This window comes from Aythya ferina (genome assembly GCF_964211825.1).
Source record: "Aythya ferina genome assembly, chromosome: 3".
Classification (NCBI taxonomy): domain Eukaryota; kingdom Metazoa; phylum Chordata; class Aves; order Anseriformes; family Anatidae; genus Aythya; species Aythya ferina.
Window position 1 is genome coordinate 28056964 of NC_140298.1, and position 25581 is coordinate 28082544.

Consider the following 25581-nt stretch of genomic DNA (forward strand, 5'->3'; position numbering starts at 1 on the left):
TCAATAATAAAATTCCTTGCTGTTCAGTTGGAACAGAACTCAGCAGAAACTTAATCATTTTAAATAACATCTTAAAAGCCTATACATAAGGGATTCTACAGTAGTTCATTTCTCAAACCCATTAACTGTCTGTTTGATCTCATTAATGCTCAACTTTGGTTAATTCTGGCCCAGCAATTTTTTCTATCTCATGAGTTGATGCACATAACAAAAAGAATAATTAATCAGTATGTAGATGAATCACAAATGCTTCATCTTGCAAGGCATGAAAATTGCAAGTGAACATTTTAACAGTCCAGCTTAAATGGTTATTGATGATCAAAGTATTGTACAAAAAAGCCATTTAAGGTTGTTTAATAAAGACTGTAAGGGCCTGATCCCACTGGCAGTACCCTTATCAGTGGGCACAGGTGATAATTAAAGCACCTTTTTGAAAGGGCAGATGCAAAGAAAAGCTTACAGCCCAGCTCTTTCCATCTACTGCCCACCCCATAAAGGCAAGCAGCAACCTCCTCACCTGGCCACAAAGCCCAGCTCAGAGATGTGAGCACTGCCTGCCTGTGCTCAGGTCCAGCCTGAGCACACGTGAATTAAGAAAAGGAGTGAGTTAACACATGTGAGTTAAGAACAGTTCTCCTGTGCCTGGGGAATTTCATAAAAATATTCCAGTAATTGGTTTTAAAGGATCAAGATCAAGCCTTTGGTAAATAGCGTTTTCCCTGCTCTTCTGAATACGACACAGATGATAAATAAATAATTTACACTGCTCTTTTGACTCCTTTATTAAGCTGTTTTATGACTCAATTCAGTACAATTTTTGTGAATAAAAAATTGTGATCATCACAATTTTGTGATGAATACTTTTCAATACCCTATTTACCTTACAATTAATTTCTAGAAGTCCTCTTTCAAATATGAAGTTAGCCAGATATGAAGTTAGCCTCTGGAAATCTACTTTGGACAAGAAAATGCAGTTCACTTGGATAGCAATACAGCCATTAGGGCACACAAAGATAAACACTTTTAAATCATTCTTATTTTTTAACTCTGTATGTTCCTTTCCTACCATCCAACTTCAAATACTAACTGGATGAATAGACTCACCTTTTTATTTGCTGCTAGCTCATATGCAATCAGAAAAATACAATTTTTAAAACAAGTCTGCTTGTAATAGCGAAGGGTTTATACAACACACATACATATGCAATAAAATAAATATTAATACAAATTGCATGACCAGAAAATAATTTGGGAAACTAGTTTGATCCCTGGAAGAACAAACAAAGTCAACATGAAATTCAAAGGGATTCACTGATTACTATGCCTACCCAAGGGCATAAATGAAAAAAAAACACAAATGATGGAATGAAAAATTGTGACAAGGTATCAAAAAGAAGAACAATACAAGAGGGAGAGATCTGAGACAAAAGCAACAAGCACCCAAACAGGCAGAAAGTATGCAAGCAATTCATTAGAGGCCAAAGGTGTCTTGCAAATTGCCACAATATATTCAGGTTTTGAAGTTTAGGACAGACTTTTTAGGTACTGATACCTGGAAATGGATTTGGCTTATTCCTGTTACTCCCTTCTGTGCAGTGTCAATGGAAACAAGCTGAAAGCAGAGAAATACGAGATGCCAACTCAAGATAACAGAACTGTGAACAGCTTGATATAGTGGAGCACATTCTGCCTGAAAACTGCTTTCAAATATAAATAGCATCCTTTCAAGAGCAAATAGACTCCAGGAAAAAAAAAAAAAAAAAAAAAAAAAGCTCTTAAGAGATGGGTGGGAAAGTCAGCTCTTCTAGACTCAACAACTGCCTGGCAATCACAGGACAGGACCGTGAGAGCCTGGCACAGACACTGAGCATCCCTAAATTTGTTGTAATTCTAAATAAGTAAACCCATAACAATATCCCAAAATGAAACAGGACATCTGTGTCGCAGTGAAGAGAGGACTGAAGAGTGTAACTATACTACACAACCTCAGAAGGAACAGTCTGAAAAAGTTCAGAAAGTTTAAAATGAATTTTGCTATGCAATTAATCCATTATTAATGTGCCAATATTAAAAGTAATCACATTTTAGTCTTTGACACAATTAAAATGTGGTGTGCTTGGCAAGATTTTCTATAGGCCTTAAGCATGAGGCTAAATCTGGATTTTATATCATTTAATCAAATGAATTCCAAATACTATTTACAGGTTTGTTTGTTTGTTTGTTCCAAAGTAATGGCACTTAACTTGATCTCCAAGAAGAAATCAAACAACAGTACAGGATTTGTGGCAAATTAAAATGAAATTCAAAATTAAAAACTTTTGGCTTTAGGGAGGTTATTTTTGTTTTTAAATTTTAAAAAATTCTCCCCCTTCCTCGCTACATAAAACAGTAGTTTTCAGTATCAACTGCAAGTTCATAATGCTGTTTTACATTTATGCAATCCATGTCTTCTTCTAGGCAGTCCTTATTCTTTATCTTCATTATTGCTGAACCTTTATTCAGTATTTAATAATTGCATTGCAGTTATCATTTTGAGAGCCTTGGTGGAAGAAGTCATGTATTTGTCACTTAAAATAATAACGTATCTTTCAATGCTTACAATTTAGAGATAAGATTAAGTCAAGTTTCCAGTCCTGGTACCTATGAACGTGAATACTAAAATACAGGAGAGTCACTTGTAAATCCATCTACGATAAAACATAAGAAGATGAAGAATATACCCTTTTTATGTTCTGAAATGTTAGCTACTGAAAACAAGAAGCAATAGCCACGTATCTTATAATTATAGAACAGCTATAAAATATATCAGTGAGCCATAACAATATGGTCTCATGAAAAAAATTAGTTCCACTTTAAAGCATATGAAAGCTGAAAAACTGCGCTGCTGTCTTCTCCTCAGCATATAAACAGACTGCCTGATAGTAGTGGGGCCACTGATGAAAATCAAATGCTTTCTATGATTTCAAGCTTCCTATCATAAGTCAAGTAATTAAAGGACAACAAATGTCTGAAATAACAATTAGAACAATAAAGTCACTTGCTGTTAGAAAAATCAAATTAAAAATATTTTTGAAGTCATTATGAAGCTTTGTTGACATAAAAATTTACACTTAATTGCTCTCCATCCCCCTCCAAAACCACATGCTTTGTACAAGTCACAGAATTTGTCGTCCCCCCCATGTAAACGCTGTAGCTGCTGGGATGTCAAGACTGCATTGAGCTGCACTTGCTTGACTGATTTACTTGGGCATTTCAGTGCCTTCTTTACAACCACTTTTTTTCTTCAAAAACTTTTTTTTTCTTCAAATAAAGAAATTGTTGTGGGTAGAAGACATCAACTATTCCACCAAAAACCATCAAGGGCCCCAAAGTGCAAAGCCACATACACAAAGCACTCTTCCATACAAACTCCAAGAATATAATGAATTATTGACTACTTGATATTTGGGCTTTCCATTGTACTACAAGGAGCAAGAGTAACATGAATGAAGCCACCTCACTAAAGAAAATAAAATTGCTGTATGAATTCAGCAAAATGTTGCTAAGCCTTAACCAAAATGTTTTGCTTTTAGTTAGCAGCCATAAAAAATAAAATAGCATCTGTAATGAAAATCACCTTTTTTTCCAATATTGACTTTAAATTCCTAAAAAGATTTAACTAGTTAAAAATGCTTTCTATTGCTTCAAATTGGTTCTTTTTCACTGGAAATGAGATATGATTTGAAAATCCACAGTGAACAATCACTTGTGCTACTGCTGCTCTACTTCAGAACTGTGCCAAAATACAGACTTCAAATAGTCTATAGTGCATCATAAAAGCTTTGCATACCAAATATATTTTAGATTAAACTAAACAGACATAAATGCTGTTACTAAGAATCTTACTTTCGCTGTCACCATATTATTAAACAAAACAAAACAAACAACTATTTAAAATGAGGTAAGTTTGGGGGGAAAAACAAGTAAATTTAGCATTAAAAATGTAAATCTAACATGTCAGCTCTTCAAAGAAGCTAAGCACTTGGTTATCTATAGGTCTTGCATTAAACTCAAAGTAACTTGTGAGGTAGACAATCTCTAAATGAGAGAGAGCAGTCACAAAGGTGACCAAGCAGAAACTTTCTGTCCCAGCCCAGCCTTGTAGCAGTATTTTCAACTTCCAGCTCAGCAGTTACTGCTCTAAATCTAAAGCACAGTAATTCCTGCTTCAGAGAGGTAGCAATAGCCCAACAGAGCAATTTAGAGACAAGAAATAAACACCCAAAGAGTTCAGATGGTGACAGGATGCCCCATCTCTTTGCTGGTCTGAAGAGAGATCACAGCTCACCTCCTGCTAAGGGAGAGCTGCAGAGGGGAGCTCCGAGGAGCACTTCAACAAATTGATGACAACAGTTTTACAAATAAGCCAAATGCTTGACGGTAAAATTAAAGGCACCAAAGGCTGGCAAACAATGATCATTATTTCACTTAGCAACATGACACAGAATTTGCTCACTCCATCCTCTGCCCTTGTGTCTTACTAGCTGTGCCATTTACATCCGATAGCAACATGGGGCCAGCACCACACCAAGCCAGAGTGGGGTGGGCAGTGTCCTGCCTTTAAAGCAGATGCAGCTGCAACTTGCAGCTGCAACTTGCAGCTGCATAAGCAAGAGAAAACAGCCTTCAAGGATTTAAAAAGATGAAAACACATGTTCCAGACAAAATAAGTAAAGATCATTTATCTTTTCCTCATTCTGCTGCAGAGATGGGCGATTTTCATTTCTGCTACACCTCATGCAATCAGGCATTCCATGCAAATCTATGCTCACCGCAGTGTGTGTAATGTGACGATCTTCTAGCATGCATTAGCTTTCTAAAACATCGGTAATGAACAATGGGACAACATTTATAACATGCCCTCAATAAGGAAAGATAGTCACAGGAAACGTATCTCAAAATTCTGCGACTGCTTCTGAATTTGAACAAAGATTACAGCACAGAAACATAATATTTCCTGGGGATTAAGAAGCAATAACTAAGGCTCAGTTGTTTTTCACTTTACCTCCAGCTATCTTGCACTCCTAACTTCCTAATGAAGAGAGTCCCATGCTATAGTCTTTATTAATAAAAGGCCAATCAGCATTCTTGCCTCCTGAGATGGTGAGAGGCACAGGGAGTTCATTAAGCTTGAAAATGTCAAACAAATGCCCCTCTTCATTGCCACATAGCAGTTTGAGTTCAATAAATTCTCATTACCTGAAACCTGGAAGAAAAAAAATGTTATATACCATCATCATGATGGATTGCTGGAGCTGAAGGACATAGGGGAGGGAGAGAGAAGACGCAACAAGGAACTGATTATGTAGGCCTTCTCTTGACTTGCAATATGAAATAAGCTAGTTTTAAATAAAAGGCAAGATTTAGAAAACGGGGGGTTACTCTTTGATCTTTGCTACTGATTAAACATCACATCTATGTACCTCCCAAAGAAAATAAAAGCAAACCTTTTATTGTTTGTGGATATGTTTACAGGCTAGATTCAAAGCTTTTGTTATCTTTAGTGGATTTTTCAAATAAATTCACCTTGGTTATAACTAGAAATAACAAACTCAGAATTTATGTGTTAAGATTCTAGACATGACAGCTCCAGTTTATTTCCACATATAATAGAAACAAATAGCACTAGAAAATCTAAGTTTTCAGCAAGGAACATACAAGTAATTCTTTCCAAAAACTTCTACGCATGGTCTAGTTATCTAACGGCATACTAAGTCAACGTAATTAGGGGAAGTGAAAAAACAGAGAACTGTATTTCTGATCATAACACTTAAATATTCCACAAACATATTAGCTCAATATCTAAGATAAAACATACAACATTAACGACATAATATCTCTAGCTAATTTTCAGCCAGATTCTGCTGATAACCACTTTATCTTGAAGTATGATTTGTCAGATACAGGTTGAGGATCAATGAGTTTGGTATAGTGAGAAGTTATCCAGCTGATAGCCCATTGATTACTACCACAGGATTACAAGAAAGCAGTCTGTGATTGCTGAGATCTCAAGATGAAAACCTACTCTTTCATAATTTGTGCATACTTCCTCAGTACATTTGTGCCAGTACTGCTGAGCCTCTGAAGCTGCGTTAAATGTCCTTCCAGAATTTCTGAATGAATGAGTCCACAATTGCCTTAAAGGAGGCTATAGAGAGATGGAGATCAGTCTCTGATAAAGTGATAGGATGAGGGGAAATGGCCATGAGTTGCACCAGGGGACATTTAGATTGGATAATGGGAAAAATTTCTTCAATTAAACAGTTGTGCATCATTGGAACAGGCTGCCCAGGGAAGTAGTTGAGTCACAATCCCTGGAGGTCTTCAAAAAAAATGTGTAGATGTAGAGCTCAGTGACATGGTTTCATGGTGGACTTGGCAGCGCTAGGTTAAAGGTTGGACTAGATGATCTTAGAGGTCTTTTCCTACCTGAATTATTCTATGACTCTATTCTCTGGTGGGAAGGTACAATTACTGCTACCTTCTTTAGATTTTGCTCCTATTAATGGGGCTTTCATATATTGCATTGAACACTAGAGTGTGACCCAGATTTTTCTCAGAATATGCTCTAAGAATCTTCAAATACGTTTGCTTGCCTCCTTCCTGGTTGCTCAGACTAAAATTAGACAAGATTGAAGTATATGTATCGATTGCACATTTACAAACTACACCGCTGAGATCACCATGGAAACTTTACTAGGAAGAGCTACTGTTTGTTTCTTGATATTGCTGAATCAAGCAATGCTCATGAAACACTTTCTATGCACTTCATTAATGTCATGAAAAAGTATCTAAGGAAGACATTATTTTGGCTCGGTGTTTATACCTGTGTAAAACATTCCAAAGATGGCAGTAACAATCCTCAGACACATTAAAACATTCAACTGCAGAGGGCTAATCCTACCTGCTTTCCTCATGTGTCATCTAATACAAACTTGAAAGAGAAGTTGAAATACAACAAAAGAAATTGAGTAATTTAATATGGGTGAGCATACTTCAGAGAATGTATCATGCACATTCCACCTGAACAGCCCATATGGGGCAAAGGAGGTCTCAGAGGATGAAATTATTGCATTGTTGTTATAGGAGATGCACTATTACAGTTAAAAAGGTAGAACAGTAATCAATCAACTGCCCCCCTTGTTTCAGCCCCTGATTAAGGGAAGAAAATTGCATCCTCGGAAAGAGTCTTGAAAATATAATACATGCATAACAGTTGATGATTTCATCTGAGAGATAAAAGGAAAATGATTTTTAAAATTTCAGATCAAAGGTCAAAGCCTTTTTCAAAATCTGGATAACGCATTCACCATTCTTTTGCACCAAAACTATTGTTACTTTCATTAAATCTTCTTGCTTTTGAAGAAAAGACAAAATGATCTCTCCAGCTCAATACTTCACTGACAGTCAAGGGCACAACCCTGTGAACTTCACTTGGTCACTACTCTACAGTATCATCAGTGCACATGCAGTTAAAATATCTGCAGAATTAAAGCTGACCTTCCTACAGTGCTTTTCTACAGAGCTTCTAAGTATAGTGTTTAGTCAGGAGAAGATAGTGCCATTTTGGGGACTACAAAGCAGTCCTTCCTTTGTGCACTAAGAGAGCAGAAGACCACCCCTTAGCTCATTATTTTCTGGAGGAAAAAAAAAAAAAAAAAAAAAAGAAAAAGACAGGAAGCACTCTATGCCAAAGTCCTGAAGTGACTAAACAGCCAAAATGTTAGTGATCTTACTGATGGCATAAGCTTTTCTCTCCCATTGCTTAAAACTCCACATTCCAGTTGTATCAAAACTCCCGTAAACGCTTACTCAGCAGTGAAATGTTTTAAAAAGCATTCCTTGGCATCTTGCCCTTCAGCAGAAGAAAATTTGCATTTTTACAGCATTTCAGCCTGTCAGCACTAAAACATTTTAATGGATTTTGCAGCTGTGCAGGGAGAATTGCGAGATGGTCAGCGGATTCTTACGGCAGGCTGCTGGGAGACAAGTGCCTACGAGTGCTGAGGCAGAAGAAGCCAGCTGACCTAACCAGACTTTACACTCCACAGAAAATTCAAACAGCAGCTTTCACCCACAATGAGCATGCCAGAAGAAGGGCTCTATGGGCTCTTTGTAGCAAGGACCATTAAAATCCTTGGTTTTCACTTGATCTGAACAAAAGCAGCAGCTTTCTGAAAGAACTCATGAATGAGCAAAAGCATAGCCAATTGCAACTTCAATCCCCATAAACTGCACGTAGTATATAGGCTTCAAGATCTTTATTGTCTAACTACCGTGTAGATTTGAGAAAGCAGGCATAAGCAAAATCAGAGAAATGTGGCATCCCAGGGTTCCACTCAGAGCCAGGGGCAGCAGCAGGTCTGACTTCAAGGTGCTTCTTCAAAGGATGTTACTAAAAGTACAAGCAAGGTGGGTGAGCCTGCCAGGGCAGGGAGACAGCAGTAATGCCAGCAGCTTGGCAGCACATGCAGCTTCTCTGAGTGCTTCAGGCTGGCAGAGCAGGGTTGCAGTATCACCAGCTGCCCTTCCTTAGGGTGCCTGGACACTCAGTGTCAGTGGGTGAACAAAGGAGTCCAATAATAGGGGTACGTGCACAATCCCCTCTGCTAATTCTCCAAACCTCCTCCTCTTGGTTTAACACTTGCCCTACATACTTCCCCCCAAAAGACATCCCCTGGGCATCCCAAGCAGAGCTGGCTGTGTTGTTTCAGTACACTTTAATAAAGTCTAATTGCAGTCAGAAAAAAAAAAAAAACAAAACCCTGCATAGAACAGCTTAAGTATTTTGATTCAAATTGAATAAAAGTAATAAAATTGAGATCATATAACTATATTCACTGGGTTAGCTATCTCATGACACAGTCTTTAATAATTGCACCAAAACATTTCTGAACTAATTAGCCAAATTCTTCTCTTAGTTATACTAACACATAACACTGTGGATTTGTTTGGTATTTGCAGCACTGTGGCCAACACAGATTTATCCTGGAGACACACTGTCTCTGAATATAGACTCAAGATAATTCATCAAAGCAGGGAATATGCATGTGTGTAGGAGGGAGCCTGAAAAAGTTCCAAGGAATGGAGCTTCTGCCACTTGTTAAGCCACTGGGGGATGAGAGAAGACCACAAAAAGGCCTGGATGGAAAAGCCGAGTGGAAATGCAAGAACACAGTCCAAAACTCACAAAGCCAATCCTAAATGACAAGGAAAGGAAAGAGAAGGAAAACAAGGTTACAGAAGTCTGTTAAGGGATGGAAAGGGAAATAAAGCTGTAAAAAGAAAGCAATGATAAGGCATTTTTACTGCAATGCAAAATCTTATTAGAATGTAAGCCAGCAGAAAACTAAGCCACAGGGCAGTAACACCTTAATATACACCCAAGGACTCAAAAACATATGAGAACTGTAGATCAAGTATTAACAATTTAACACACCATCATTTATTATACACACTGTTGACAGCCAAACTTCTTGAAACGTGTCTAACTACACTGATCTGGAGTTAATGAAAGGAAAGGTGTTCTCCCCTCAGTGCCTGCCAGCATCCTGCCCATGCGGCACAGAGCCACCGTGCCTCTGTCCTTGTCCTGCCACCAAAGTGTTACAGCAGTCAGCACCTTAAAAAAGTAAATCCTTGCCCCTGTAAAGGGCAGAGCTGTAGCTCATGTTATCGTGTTATTGACAGCTAGATGTTATGCTGAAGGGTAAAGCACGAAAACACGAGGATCCTGAGGATCTTCTGAAGAGAACTGAAGTAAAATGAGGTACAGATTGATAAAGCTCCCACTGAAAAATGAAACAGAGCGACTGATTCCATTGAGTTCTGTGTAAGAAATGTATCTGCCATTGCTGTATTAACTAGGATGCCATATATACTATTATCCAACAGACCCCACATCATTTTGTTTTCTCTTCTTCACTACCACACTGTAATTGAAGATCTACGGAATTTGGTTCTTTAAAAACTCTCACAATTGTCTTGTCTACATCGATGCTTAATCTATAGACATGAAAGGACAAGGGCTCCATCAAAAGAGAAACATTTTTAAGCTCTGATTTTAGTTACTAAAAATGTTATCCCCCTCCACACACACACTTCGCTTTCTACCTAGTTTTGAGGAAAGACCAGCCAATTTCATCTCGTTTAATCACTTTAACATTGGCCTTGTTTTTATTTCTGTTCTAAATACCTCTATATCAGCTTAATGCCACAGTATTACTTTATCCACAATTTATACAAAAATAATTCCTGCTGAGCTTATTTTCTTAACAGCTTCTTTATACAACCTTAATCGTTAGCTAATGTTCACTATCTATGAATTATTTAATATGTAAGTTATATAAGTTATTAGAAAGCTATTAGATTTTGTATAATAAAAATCTCCCAAATACAGCGATACACAACCATTTCCCTGGCACCAAGTGAGTGTGTCCTGGCAGTCGGTGCCGGCAACCCGCCCAGCTGCTGCCTGGAGCAGCTCTGCCCACAGCAAGGCGGTTGTCTCCTTCCTTGCAGAGATGAGGACTGTGAGGGGCACACAACTCACACCATGCTGACTGTCATAAGAGTAGCTATTCTTGCCCATCATGAATAAGGAAATCCAGCTTCTGTCCTTGGTGTTAACATCTTTTTTTTTTTCCCCCCTCTTTTGGTATGTGTACTGCAGGGAATACCCTGAATATCCATCAGCCAGGAAACAGAGGCTTGTATTTCCCAAAACCACCTATTAGGCACTGACTCGGTGCCTGTTTAGCCACTGGAAAAAATCTGTCTCTTTCCCTTGTTTGTGCTTTATTTTAGCCCTGGGTAAATACCATTACCTTTATTTTAAAATTCTCTAAAATTTAACAGCTAAGTGTCAGAGACCTGTATGGATGCCCTGCATCTCTATACAAGCCCTTCATCAGCTGGGTTATGCCTATTCAGCTTCTTTGAGCAGATACCCATTCACTGTGCACCCATCTGTAAAACTGCACAACGCCTTCCAGCACATCACCTTTATTGAGATTCTTAAAAGGTCAACATATATAATGTAAATAGCCACTATCATATATATGAATTACTTGGTGAGATATTTTCATTTTACTTCAGCTTGTGACCATGTAGGATATAAAACCCCTTTTTGAGGCCTAAATATTGCAAATAAATATTATAGGGATATCTAATTTTTTTCTTTAATGACAAAACGTTGTCTTTTTACTTCCTTCCACAGAACCCTGATATTCTTCTATGAATGCTTTGTAACTGTAAATAGCAACATTAATTTGGTCTGAATAATCATAAATCATTAAGCGTGAATATGACTGCTGCCTTCATTTCTCCCAGCCTGTGTTTCTTCCAAGAAGATAATACTTGATTATCTTGGTACAACTTGGAATGGATAGATGTGTTAGCTCTCAGCTGCAGAAACCAGTCAAGAATAAAGATGTTATTTTTCTGATAAATGAATGTGGTTTTATGATGTTAATGGTAATTTAAAGAGAACCTTCTGAGTAAGAACTCTCTTCCCAGAAGAGGAGCAAAAGGATATTGTATGATGTTGATATTTCCAGAATCCAACAATCCTTTAAGTTTAATTAATGCCCTTCTTGCCCAACAAGAACAAATAAAACTACTCTGCAAAACAATGAAGGAAAATTCAAGGTAAAATCTTTAGTCAGCAACTATTTGAAATCAGCACTGCAAATTCAGCAGATATACTCTAGGTAGGAATGGTAATAAAAATCCACAGATGAAAAGAATAAAGTACTCAAAGTATCCATTCCCAAAGGGCATTACCAGCACTCAAATTACAAAGGCAAGATTCTATAGAAATTTCCAGGACACCTTGGGAGCATGAAGATTGACTACTGTCTGTTGCTACTTGTATTTGTATTTACGCTTTACACACACACACACAAAACCAAAAAAAAGATAAGTTCAGTCCATATAGATTTGCATATGATGAAAATTGCATCAACTATAGCTTTGCATGACCAAGAAATACTGTACTTTCATTTATCCATTTTCCTACTGCAATACTTCAAGGTTTTATGAACTTACATATATTCACATTTGTAAAACTACATTTTTCTTCAGTACAAAGCCAGTAGAAGTTGAGCTCTAAAACGTATTATTTTAGAGACTGATTCAAGTCCAGCTGGCTTGAGGAGGTATTTCACAGATAACAACAAAGAATACTTTCACAGATAACAACAAAGAATACTAAAACCTCCTTTTATTTTCCCAATCTTTTTAAAATAAATGTGTTGCAAGATCAATGAAGATCGATTAGCTATATGCCTGCCAAGTTAACAAAAGATACCAGAATATCATCTGTGCTCAGATATCAATATATTCTCAGAGTCCCAAGCAGATCTAGGAGAAAAACAGTAAAAAGTCAAAGCTAAAACATCTAATGTGTCATTAAATGCTCATCAGAAATTTAGTCTCAGAGGCATGATGAATCTTCCCCCTCATATCAGAAGGCACGCAAATCACTGATGGCTCTTAGAAGAACCATTTCAATACACAGAATGTGAAGAAAACAGATTTAAAATTAACAGATTATTATGTTCTCAGTCATGAAAACCCACTTTGAGCTGTATAATCATTTTCAAATAGTCTTTTTTTTTGAAAGGCAGGCCATTAAATACAGAGTAAATGACATATGGGAAATTGCATCCTGTAGAAATGAAGGCTGGTATTTGTGCTTTATTTTTCTGTTTTCCGCTCAGGTTGACAGGAAGTAAATACATGAAGGAAAAAAAATCTAAAATATAACATGAAAAGATAGTACTGGCAATAAGATGGATCAAGATCTCCAGTACATTTTTTCATCTTGATCAGGAGGGTTGGATGTGAGAAAGCTGAATAAAGGAACAAAACTCTTACTTGTTTGTTTAACAGAATACAAACAGGTTCAGCTGCCCAGCAAGCAAGAGTACTTTGTATCTGAGGCATTAAGCACAGACACTGATGCTGTGGACTACCAAAGAGACATGGACATACAGAGACCAGTGCCTGTGGACCGGTATCAGAATATATTGCCATGTATTAACATGAGGAAAAACAAAATCAAGAAGGAAATCCTGAAAGTTTCAGTCTAGATCTAAGGCAGCACCAGCCCTGGCTGAGCACACAAGTCTCCCTGCAATAGAGCATCAATTCAGACAGATCCTACTGGGAATTTTAGCCACTTTCAATGCCTTTTTCCACAGAGGAAAGGAAGAAAGATTTACCGGGGAGCTTTATTAAGTTGGATAGCTATTCTCAACAGGGAGAATAAAAGCCTCTGATATGTGGCAAATCAGTCTTCAAGATCAGAAGAATGACCAATAATTTTAGATTTAATAACTCTTAGAACAGGCTTAAAATCCGGTAAAGAAAATAACCATGGAAATTTTATGAGTCCTGTTGGGAAGAAATAATTTGAGTTTTCTGCACATATTAAGTTAAGAAGGAAAAAAAAAATGTAAAACAAAGGAAAAAAAAAAAAAAAAGCAGCTTTGATAATAGAGAATTGCCAGCAGACTAAAAAGAAGAAAAGGCCACTCTGGTATGCAGAATTGTCCCTTTATCCCATCCACAATACTAAGGATCCATGAAATAACGTGATTTCTGCTATGGGTGGAACATTTTCTCTGAGGCAAGTTCACAAATCTTGAGTCATGAACCAAGAAACACATACTTAAATGTATAAATCACAAGAATACGAAAAGACATCAATTTCTGTATTACACCCTAAACAACGTTTAGCATAACAGAAAAAGCTGCCTTAAGGAGCCTCTAACACAATCTATCAAACTCCAAAGGACACCGTTGGATTTAATTGAACAAAGAGTGGGTGAAAAATAATGGCTTGTGAATTTGGACAAAATGCGTTGAAACCCAAACCCATCCATACAACATAATTAATGGTGAACTACCTTCTGTCAGTACTGTAGTAGAATAATATCTACACAGAACATACTGATGAGTTTTGGCACTTTTTTTTTTTTTTAATTTGTGAAAGCATTCTTTATAGCTGAAAGTAAATGCAAAACAAAATCAACCCTTTTTAGGTATTAGGGCAGGAACAGACGAAAGAGAATCTTATTCACTGACACTGAAGAATCATTAACAGAGCATCTTTTCCATTGGAATACGTTTTTAAAAAATGAAAAAAAAAAAAAAAAAAAAAAAAGGTAGGAAAGGTAGAGCTTCCACAGGTGCAAATCTTTTGAATTACTGACTTCCCTCCCTGGCCCAATGAGTTGAATGTCCTTGCAAGTGGTAGGTGGTCCACCAGCTCTTTGCAGCATCCAGACATAGAAACTTCAACAGTAAGGGTGTTCCTTATTCTGATGCAAAAATAAAAATGACTGAAAATATGGAACATTTAAAAAATTAAGTAGTTTTATAGCTCACTCTCTCTATCACCCCCAAAACAGGAGGACAACAGTCATCATGTTGACAGAAGGCAGTTTTATGCCAAGTGCCTAAGTGTTTTGTAAATAGAAATCTTCAGTTGCTCTTTAACAGGCTTATTTTCAAAATCTGAGCATCTTGTTCTGTTTAGACATTTAATTATTATGCCTGTCATAGTTTGTTTATTAAATAGAAATCAGTCAATATAAACCTTGCTATGTTCAGAACCCACGCAGCGCAGGAAAAATCTCCCCCACAATCAGCCAGGGGCAAAGCAGTTCCAAGGTAAAACAACGTAAGTTTGTGCTGCAGTATGCTCACTTAATAGTCCTGCAAAACTCTACTGAGAGAAATACCAGAAATACCAGAGATTTTTTTTTTTAATTTTTGTGGTTTATTGCTTTACAAAACCGTGGGCCCTCTCTCACAACCTGAGAATAAAGGAATATCTAACAAAGCTCAAAGCAACACATGGTAACTGTCCAACTGTAACTGCAAGCCAGAGGGAAGATCTACTAGGAGCTACCTGCTATCTCTGCTTCAGTGGGCATCGGACAGGCCAGACAAGGAGAGCTAAGGGTGTATGCCAGCTCTGTAGGACCTCTAGCATCACTATCAGCAGGAACAGGCAGAAAAGGAGGCTTATTGAACAGCTGAAGTTACCAGTAATAGATCAAAAAGACCTTAGTTCAAACACTTCAGATAACAGAGACCCTCTCTTATCATCTGTAATTTCTTCTGTTTCCCAGATTGTCATTTTTAAAGTTCACCAGCAATTTTTAACACAGCCACGTAAGTTTCAGCTAACGTTGTTATGCCAGAGGCCAGCCAAGATTTATTTAAAAGAGATCAGCCATTAAAAAGTACTATTTTCAAATTACGATAATCTAATTTTTGAGCTGCACTGTCTAATGGACACAGGGCAAGACAGGCAAAGGTCCTGGACTGCTAAGCATATGCTCTTAACCAGCCTCATCCATCAGGGCTGCCTAACAACATTATTATGGATGTCTCAGGAGAACTATTTGTATCCCATACCAAGCGCAAACTGTAAAAATTCCACTTTTCACAGTCATTACTAATTCTTTTAAATCCCTAAGTGTCAATCAGTTGGCATTCCTTTTAATAGAAAGGGTCAAAAGCCATTTGTACTTTGTTAAGTCCAGCATTCTAAAATCAAATTATGTGGAAACAAGCCAAGAGTGTACTGCATTCTCTGAAGCAAAAAGATGCCTCTTAACAGACCTGGTCCAACTGAAAAAAATAAAAATAAATTAAAAAATATACTACTACTTTCAGTAAGCCAGTTTCTCCATAAGTAACTCAAGGTATGAAATTTATATGGGAGACTGTAAACGAGTATACAGAGCATTATTTCATCTAAACCAATACAATTTTCCAGTCAGCAGAACTCAGATTCTAATTTCAATTCTGAAGCCAGAATTTGTCTGCCAGACCAATTTTACAGACCTTTCCCCACCTCCACCCAGATCTTTTTCTGAATGGCGCCATGTGTTTCAGTAGGAGACAGTAATTTTTAGAATGGTTCTTGGTGATTATTCTGATGAGTACATGTATTTGCCCTCAATTACTAGGAGAGAGTTGTAATTTCTTTTAAATTATAAATTTGTACTTTTTGGATTATATCATCATAAGCAAGATTTTTAAAAATAATCAAAATAATTCTGTATTTACACATGAAATGAACAACAAGAGTTTCAGTCATTTCTTAGTTAAATACTGAATCTACTCAATATTACCGAATATTGAATTTGTCTGCCCATGTAACAAACAAAATGCAAAATGGTTTTGTAGCTTCCAGCAATCTGACTTCACATTGTGACAGTCAAAAATAGTCTGTAAGGTAAAATGTTTTTTAGTTCTCAATCACAGGCTGAGATTTTCAGCAAAAGCTCAAAGATTACAAATTATAATTAATAGTTCTGGTTTCAAACTTAGTTTCATTTCTTCAAATTGCTATTTCCTTTGTGTCCTTTTAGATGGGCAGTAACAATCCTTTCAGCGATGGCGAAGACATGCAAAAAAGCCTGCTCCTCCACTTCCCTGAGAAGTTTTTGTTATAAAATTCCCAAGAAAAATAAGTACATCAGTAAAGGAGAAGGTCTTTTTGACAACATATATTCTAAGTATTCCTAATGTAGTCCAAGTTTAAGGATTAATAAAAAAGGAGTCTCATGTTGAATTACAGCAAACCAATCCGGAAGGTTGTATTTGTATTTCTGAACAATGCAATCACAACAACATAAAGATGTAGAGGCTTTATGTGAAAATACTGCTTACAGCATAATTCACTGATTTCTCTCTCAGGCTAGAAAAAGATCTGGACTTCTAAAAATGTCTTCCTTTTACTCCCACCCCCCCCCCACCCCCCCCCCAGTTCTCAATTCTCACTTTTTTTTGGCAAAAGCTCCAAAAATTTCTAGCTGAAGAACTATTCTAGACCACAGTTCTATTTTAGCTATATTTTCCTTTAGAATCAAAACACAGAAATGAAGTTGATTTTCAGAAGATGAAAGCCTTTAACAAACCATCATACAAATTCTTGTCAAATCAATAGCATTCTTTCCCATCAAGCTTCTTCACAAAAAAAAAAGGATCATACACATAAACTTGTACTTGATAATAATTTCATCTGAAAAAATGACATTCTATCGCCATCCTTTCTCAGCACATCCTGCAAATGTAAGCACCTGTTCCTGAATTTCAGTGAAAGTACTCACACAGCAGAAATGTAAGAATTCAATAATTCTTGTCTTACTTATTAAAAGTGCTTACCCCGAGTACTAAATATATGCCACACAGCAATTGATCTTACAGCACTTCAGTTACGTCTGCAATATATTTAACATGAAAAGGAGCCCATTTTCATCACGTAAAGAAGGATTCAATGTTAGTAGGTAGCAGCTGCCAGCACTTGGATACTGCAATAGCTGTTATTAGAAATGGTTTAGGCAGTTTATAGACACAGCATTGATGTGCCTTCTGGTTCAAGTATTAGTAGCTAGATCACGCACTTGAATCACTCTGTGAAAGGCATCTTAAAATAGAGCTGGGTTCTGAGATCACTTTTATCACTGTAAATGCAGAACAGTTTCATCGACTCTAATGGTTAACAACAGCGTGCCGGATTTACGTCCAGGCTCCTCTTACGCAGTCCAAGAGAAACAAGAATGACACACGCCAACCAACAAAGAACTGAGCAGAGATGAGTGTTCTTTGGAAAGACAGACTGGTGTATTGCAAACCAAGAGACAAAAGCAGTTAACCTCTTAGACATGGAAACAATCATATGCCAGTTCACAATAGCACTGAACGTCACTCCCACTCTTGATTTATTTTTTTTTCATTTGAAAAATACAAAGTGAAGAATAAATTCTTCCTTGGCTAGGCCTAGGGACAAAACGTGGAACCTTTAGTTTAAAAAACTAAGAAGCAAGCACAGTCCACAACTAAAGTCATGTGCAAATTGAAGCAAATGAGCAGAAAGACTTTCTCCTCATCTGACCTAGTTCTGTCAAAGATTCACACATAGAGAAGTGGGTGTAGAGGTGACACATACAGTATCTTTAAAAATTTTGGAAGGCAACAACTCACAGTAAAGAGTACCTAAGACCCTGATGGGGAAATGAAAGCTAACTGAACTCTAGAAAATTCAGACAAGATCTTAGAAGGCTGTCCAGAACCGTGGGCATACCTGAAAATGAACAGATTCGGGCCAAGTAATTTTACAAAAAAAAAAAAATAAAATGCTGGAAAAATGAAGTCCTGGAAGCATGGTGTCAACAGAATGGGTTTCAGGACACAGCTGCCTGCAGGATACAGGTATGTAATATTTGAAAGAATATTCAGGAAAGCAAATTTGAAGAAACTTTCTTTGCTTTGTTACTGGACTGTGAAGTGCTACTGACTGTGCAGTAACAGTTGCACCATAGAAAGATATTAAGATACTGTCCCCAAAGAGGCTGCACACAAAATGAACAACTTGCAGAAACAAGAAGAGAAGGCTCTAAAAGACATTAACATTTCATTAGCTTATACTAAAAAACAAATATCAATTTCTCCAACTCACCATAGGCCACTGGTAGCTGGGTAGATTCTGAACGCATCCTGTGGAGCGGTCAGCCACAGCCGCTGGACCAGGTTGCCCAGGGTGGCCGCAGAGCCCACCCTTGGAGCTACACTAAGCCCAGCTGGGCACAACCCTGAACAGCCATCTATAGCCGAGCCTGCCATCAGTTGGGGCGGACTGGGAGAGCCCCAGAGACCCCTCCCCACCCAGGCAGTTCTGTGACTCCATGAGAATGGAGAAGTTACTTAAGGGCAACTGTTCTCCCACAAACTGAATCACTGAGGGTGCTCTACATGCAAGTTAAATCCTCGAAGAAAAGCAGAATACAACTGTAAACAAAGTCCACAAATATTTGTTGTTGTTTTTGTTGTTTTTTTCTTTAAACCAGCCTTGCCAGAGAACAGAAGAGGGCCTTGGACAATACGATGTAGAAAAAGCACTGGACATCACTGACAAACAGATTTGTGGAGGAGCCTGCCAGTGAGGAGAGGTAGAATGAAATTCACAGGCTGGAAATGAAAAGCCTGAAAAAACTAATCACCTACTTCAATTTAAGGTTGAAAGAGATGCAAAACCATGGCAGGTGTCTGAGGCAAACCTTAATCTAATACAATCAATACTCCATTCTTTCTGTCTGTATCACTAATTCCTCACAGCTCCCAGCCAAGACACTGTGCATGTAAAGGGAGTGCAATGAGCAGGAATAGGCTATACAAAAGGGGCAGCCTTAGGTCAAAGGTGATCAGTGACCTTCCCTGTGAAAGAAAGATATGGTGGAACTGGGAGCAGCATGAGCCACTTCAGTCCTTGTTTACTGAAACGTAATGGACTTCGACCCATGCTTACAAAAAATTGAACTAGCACAAGGGCCTTGCTCAAAACACAGCACCAAAAACAATTTCAAAAGGTGTGTGCTTTATTTTGTCAAATAAACCTCCAAAACAAGAAACCATCTTTTCCTGTTTCCTACTCTTACCAATTACACCACAGGATTATGGTAGTTATTATGCATCATTGTATAGCACATATATATTCTTATCCACCCCAAAAGAGAAGTTTTGTTTGTTACCTCTTACCGACAGTTATTTTGACAGTTCTTTTCTGAGAGTCCATCCTCATCTTCTCCCATAATATCCACTGCCGAAAATATCAGTGCAACCAGAATTGCAAAGCAGCATACCAGTGCAAAGATCACAATGCATCTTTGCTGGGACTGAAAGAGATTAAGATTAAAAAAGTTTTAATGGGGTGAGCACATTCCAGTCAATGACCTGAGACTCTACAAATTTTAAATAAGATCTAAACTTCTTTGAAGATCTTACTGCCATAGCTGTCAACATGAAACACACCTCGAGATGAAAACAGCCTCAAAACCTTCCTCAACATATCACCTTAATGTATTTTATATTTCTCAGACACTGCTAAATAATTCATGTCATAAATAATATTCATAATTTAAACTGTCTTCTGTTTGTACCACAACGAAAGCAGTATACATTAAAATAATGTTTCTCACATTAACTGCATATTTTCTGATTGAACATCACAGATACAATACACACTTCAGCATTGCAATCAAAAGCCTTGAGAGTTTTGTTGCGTTTGGCTGGAATAAAACATGTAATTGCAAGAAGACTGAAGGACAAAGTCCTTTTTATTGCTACACAAAGTAACTGGCATTGTTATAATCCTCACAGCAATTGAGACACTGGCCAGTCCTTGCCCCACAGCACTTATAATAGAAGGAAAACAAATTCACAGATGTTAGATGGGATTCAAGGAAACAGTGGGAGACCGCTGGTCAATACAACAGGCAATGCTCTCGGCGTTTGAGAGGAAATTCAACACAGCCTAGCATGTCCTTACCCTTCAATATGAAATCCTGCAGCATTAAATGGGATACAAGTGTTTACAGCCCTAGATAAATGTGAAACCTTCTCCAGAATCTCCTGACATGCCATTTACATAGCTGCACGAATAAAGATTATTTTTATTCTGAAACCTACTGTTTAAATATAGTGTGTTTTTCTATTTAAGAAAAAATTTTATTGAATGTGTTTTTGTGCAAAAATCTAACTTGTTACCATAGTTATTTTCTTAATTTTCATTATTGCCCTGTAAATGAAATTTCACATTCAAAAAGGTTTTATAAAGAATGGGAAAGAGGGAAAATGCATAAGAAAGCAATCAACCTAATGCTTGTGCCTTGAAAACAACTTTATAGTATTTACATTGCTTTTGACACTTATTTTAAGAGGTAATATACTTCAGACTAGCAAGAACTTCTCCATGTCTGCATAAAGAAAAGGCCAACTTATGAGAACGTAGCATAAGAAAATTTTCAAGCATTTGCAAAATCTACTCCTGAAACAAATAAACAAATACAGTTTGGACTTTTTTTTTTTTTTTTTTTTTTTTCCCTTTTTGCTGCTAGGTATAGTCATGGTAACATAAAAATAAAAATTAGAAATGACTGCATTTGGGTGCCCAAAACCAAAGCTGCAGTCACATGTCCAGAAGGACATCATCCTCTCACTAAGACCACCTCCCTCATGCAATTTGCTACAGTTCTCTAAGGGTATTTGCAGAAACCAATGCAGCTTCTTCCAAGCACTGTCTTTATTTCCATGGCAGCAAGATTTCAAGGCTACTCCTATACCAGCAAGCCAAACAGAGCCAGGACTTGTTCTCTCTCCCTAAGGACAGAGGCCGTGAGCCAGCACAGCTCATGCCACTAGCGCTCGGTTCACATCTAGTAGGATGACTGCAGTCATCCTACTCACTGGAAACAGTCTTGAGCCCAATACTGTGATCAAAATTTGGCTAAACTGCAGCAACAGGCATCCTAGCTCTGTACAAATCCTAGCACCATACAAATGACTGTGTGGCACCGCTTCAGGTATTGCCTCCCATCCTCTTGCTGTGTCTCCATGCAAGCAGCAGCACAATTGAGCACCCCAGGGGCCTCAGGGCCAGGAGGGAGCACGTGAGCCTTCAAGGCTGGACCAGCCAGGCTGAGGCACCAAGAGATGCTTCACTGAAGGGAGCCTGCAGTACCTTATATCGCCCTAAAACGTCCCTGAAAACCTTTGTGAGCACCTTAAACCTAAAAGGCCAAAAAACTACAGCAGATCCAAAATGATACAGTATCACAAGAGGAAGAAGAATAAGGGCAAGTGAAACCGATGCCTGAAGTGTCTTCACTACCAGGACATTTTATGGTAGCAATATCCAGGTGTTTTTCTTCCAGGAACATGGAAAGGGGAGGCCAAAATAATCATAGAATCATTTAGGTTGGAAATCTAGCTTTGAATCCCATTCCACATAAATTCAGGGAATATAGTCAAGGCTTCTAGACTTCAGTGTTGTAGTCTAAGTTTCTGTAAAGTTTAAATTCCTATTCTTTCAGTTCTGAGCATGCACAGCTTGCCAAGCTCTCCAGTTTGACTGCTTCTTATTAGAGCAGTGTACCATTAGCACCACTAATAAGACCACTGCTACTCTACCAGCACTAAAATAAAGACAGAATTACATACATCTAATTTACTGCTCTTATTTACACAGGTGATCTGTATCAAAGCATTCCTCTTTGTCAGTCATATTAGATGAGTTATTTTACTTTTTCTTAAGTACCAGCTTAACAGCATGTTCACAAGTAGTGTAGGGGACCTTTTAAATCCACACATGCTATAAAGGAACCTTATTAAACTGTAACAATATTTTTTCTTTGAACTAAGGATAGCACAAAATATTAAATAAATAAATAAGCAAAGTTTCCAAGTTTACTATTCTCCTAATCCCACATTTTTGTCACAGACCTGAAAGGCCAGGTAAAGATCATTTAAAAAAAAACAAAACAAAACAAAAAAAAACATACAAATAGTAAAGAGGATTTTGAATGTTTTTACAGTTCATCTTGAAATTACTCTTGCTGAGTGGTGATTTTTGCCAGCTTTTAAATCTATATGTTACATTAGGAATGAATATTTGAATATTGTTTATCTTCAAATTAATGTTTATATTAGAAAACAAATAAACTAAAATAGCTACTGGCAACAAGTAAGTCTCCAGAGCCTTTCTTTTGACAATGGTAATAAATCTTAATTATCATGCACTGCCACCAACACTGCAGACAATTTTATAATAGGCTTTTTCCAGTTATAATAGATCAGAACAGCCCATGCCGCTGTTCTATTCCACTGTGTGCATGTGCTCACAGGCACATGTGAGTAGTAGCAGGCTTCTTGAAATAAATTAATTCAACACAGAAGAGCTCACGCTGTAGAGAGGCTATAAGGAATTTGTTAGATTTGCTCCTTCAGGCTCTTGCATGGATGAGCTTGGGCAAACCGTTTGCTTGATGCTATGGTGTTGTGCGGCCCCTTGGCAACGGGGATCTGAGCTTATCAGACCTATCCTCTTGCTGCTTTCAGTACTTGCCTAAAAACCCGGTGTTCAAGCTTTCGGTCTTCAGCACTTAGTTACAGAATACAATCAAAAGACCTCTAAAGCTTATGTAGTCCATCTCTCCACATACACAATTAATTTAGACAAATACTGCTTCTAAAACATGTTTGTTCTAAAAAATTTCCAGTTGAAAGAGATCCTCCATTCTCTTCAGGTAACCTGCCCCATGCGTTGGTACCTTACTGATGCCTACCTAATTCTCTCCTGCTGCCATATAATCTTTTTCCTTCCCATATGTGCTGAAAAGAGAGACAGTATTTCATTCTTTCCTGCTGTGACCTTGTATACATTTGAAGGTTGCTGGAGGTGCTATGAAACCTGGGCACAGAGCATCAGAAGACAAGGATGGCTGAGAGTTTCACTCTCAAGAAGTGCAGACTTCTTTCCAGCATGAGCCCTAAGATTTTATTACATGACAGACAGATTTCTTCAAAGCTTAGAAAGAATGAGAAATAAACCCTGCGGAAATGAGGACTGTCAAAAAAAGCTGCTATTTTCCACTTCATGAGCAAAGTGCATTTCTTTCACCTGCCTCATCCACCTTAAACAAAACCATTGTTTAAAAAAATAAAATCCGGTCAAATACTGCATTTACTAAATGAAAGCATGGTATTTTTCATGCTGTTATATCCCCAGGTAGAGAGCAAGAAAAAGAGCAAAACCTGCACACAATGACTATGCGGTACAGCACTACTCGGAGAAGATTTTCTTCTGAGAAGGACTCTATCTGTTTATTTTTATTAAGAAAAATGATAGCCTGTGTCAGTTAAGGTTGCATCAGATCCAGGGCTATCGAAGCAGAATTTACAATGAGAGCAAGAAAACACCCTCCATCTTCACTGCATTCCCATTGCTCAAAGGCTGTTAAGAACATTTCAATGGCTCATAGCTTTAACTTTCTTCACAGCAGATATCTCTGTAACATACACATAATGAAGCCATTACATGTAAACACCCAGAAGATAAGAAATTTTGTCAAGAAAAAGTCACATTAATCATTTTTGATTTCCATCTTTCCTACTCATAAACCTTGTTATCCTGCTGGAGAAGCTGAAAATAACATATACGTTGACCTTTAATAAAAACTTTCTTGCAAACTCTACAAACTTAATCCAGATTATTATAGGAGAGAGAAAAAAACTGGATGGAATATCACCCTCATTGAAAAAAAAAATTGAAGACATTTTAGAAGTGACTCAGATGATTGTGCTGCATATATATATTCATGCTTTTATCAATAATCGAAATTATGGAATAGAAAGGAAATGTGCTGATTAAGTTTTCAATCAAAAAAACAGAATATATTGAAAGCATGCTGGAAGACTAGATTAAAATTTCAAAATATTCTTGATAATTCAGAGAATATGTTGAGAAAAACAGGTTAAAATTCTATTAAGGAAGAAAAAAAAATCTACCAGCAGGTATGAGCAAGCAGTCACACAGATACAGGAACTCAGAAACCATTAGGAAAAAAGGACAATAAAAATGATTAAGAGGCTGAAACACTTGGTTTAAGAAGAGAGACCAAAAAAAGAAATAAAAAACAGGACTCTGTAGTTTGGAGAGGAAAAAAAATCATCAGAGCACCAGATAAAGTGAAGGCAAAATTACTATTCACCAAGTAGCACACTACCAGAAATAGGGATGTTTACTGAAGCTAGTAGAAGTTAAGTTTCAAACAGATCAAGTACTTTTTTATACAGTGGATATTGAGCATATGGAATTTGTTGTCACAGGAGGCTGTGAAAGCAAACAGCAGTGGCAGGTTTAAAAAGGGATTAGATAATGCCTTTGAGAACATGTCCAGAGCAGCTGCTAGAGGAAACAGACAAGGATGTGCCTTTCCAATACAGAAGTTGGGTGGCATGCTATTGCCCCTGTTAAACACACCGTGCCAGGACTAGATGTTTCACTGGCCTGAGCAGTAGGTTTTATTTTCTGTGTTTATATATTATTTTTTCATAGAAAAATTAAACTAGTTATAGCATACTACAATGTGGACATGAATCAATCATGTCACACTGTACTATTGACTTATATTTCTACATCCTGCTGTAGTGTTTGTAGTGCATACAAGGCAACAATAATCCCTACCTCTACTTCAAGTGTGCATGTTTTGTTCACCTTTCAATAGTGCACAGAGAGAATTAAGAGAAAAATCAACAATAACCATTTACTCATATAGTCGCCAAAGAAAGAAAAGCTAATTCACTGAACAATGGTCTTTAATTTCAGTGTTTTCCAACCAAACGAGGCGTACAAAGTCATACTGTCTGCCCAGTTTCTTTTGGATCTGTACTTGAAAGAAAGATCTATAGTAATGTAATTATCTCAGATGCTTTATGAAATCCAGCATCTAGGTAGACTTAGCTGAGAGACCCAACAGTGCAACTCCCGAGGAAAAGGTGGTCCAAAGCTTTGCCTTTCAGCACGTACACCACTCAGCACCACGCAGCCAGGGATGGGAAGAGTTGTTGCCACAGCACTCTGTGGCAAGGTGCAGGGCCTTGAGTGCACACCCACAGCGAAGCAGCTGTTTTGGTTCCACTGCTCTCTGAACAAACGTTTGATCCAGCAGGTCAGGCATGTAA

The 25581-nt window shown here is 37.6% G+C and overlaps 1 protein-coding gene across 16 annotated transcripts in view; it reads right to left on the reverse strand.

The window, feature by feature from the left end:
- The window catches only part of PLD5 (phospholipase D family member 5), a 317026-nt gene that overhangs the window by 85686 nt on the left and 205759 nt on the right, over positions 1-25581 (reverse strand). For 8 of the 16 annotated variants that reach the window (XM_084515097.1, XM_084515099.1, XM_084515094.1 and 5 more), the window contains one exon: positions 19600-19736. The exons of 2 other annotated variants lie outside the window; for them this stretch is intronic. In XM_084515097.1, coding sequence (XP_084371223.1) covers positions 19600-19736 — 137 coding nt within the window. Of the gene's footprint in view, positions 1-1552; positions 1613-19592; positions 19737-25581 lie in introns of those variants that run through there. 6 more of the 16 variants (XM_084515086.1, XM_084515089.1, XM_084515100.1 and 3 more) reach the window with 2 other exon arrangements.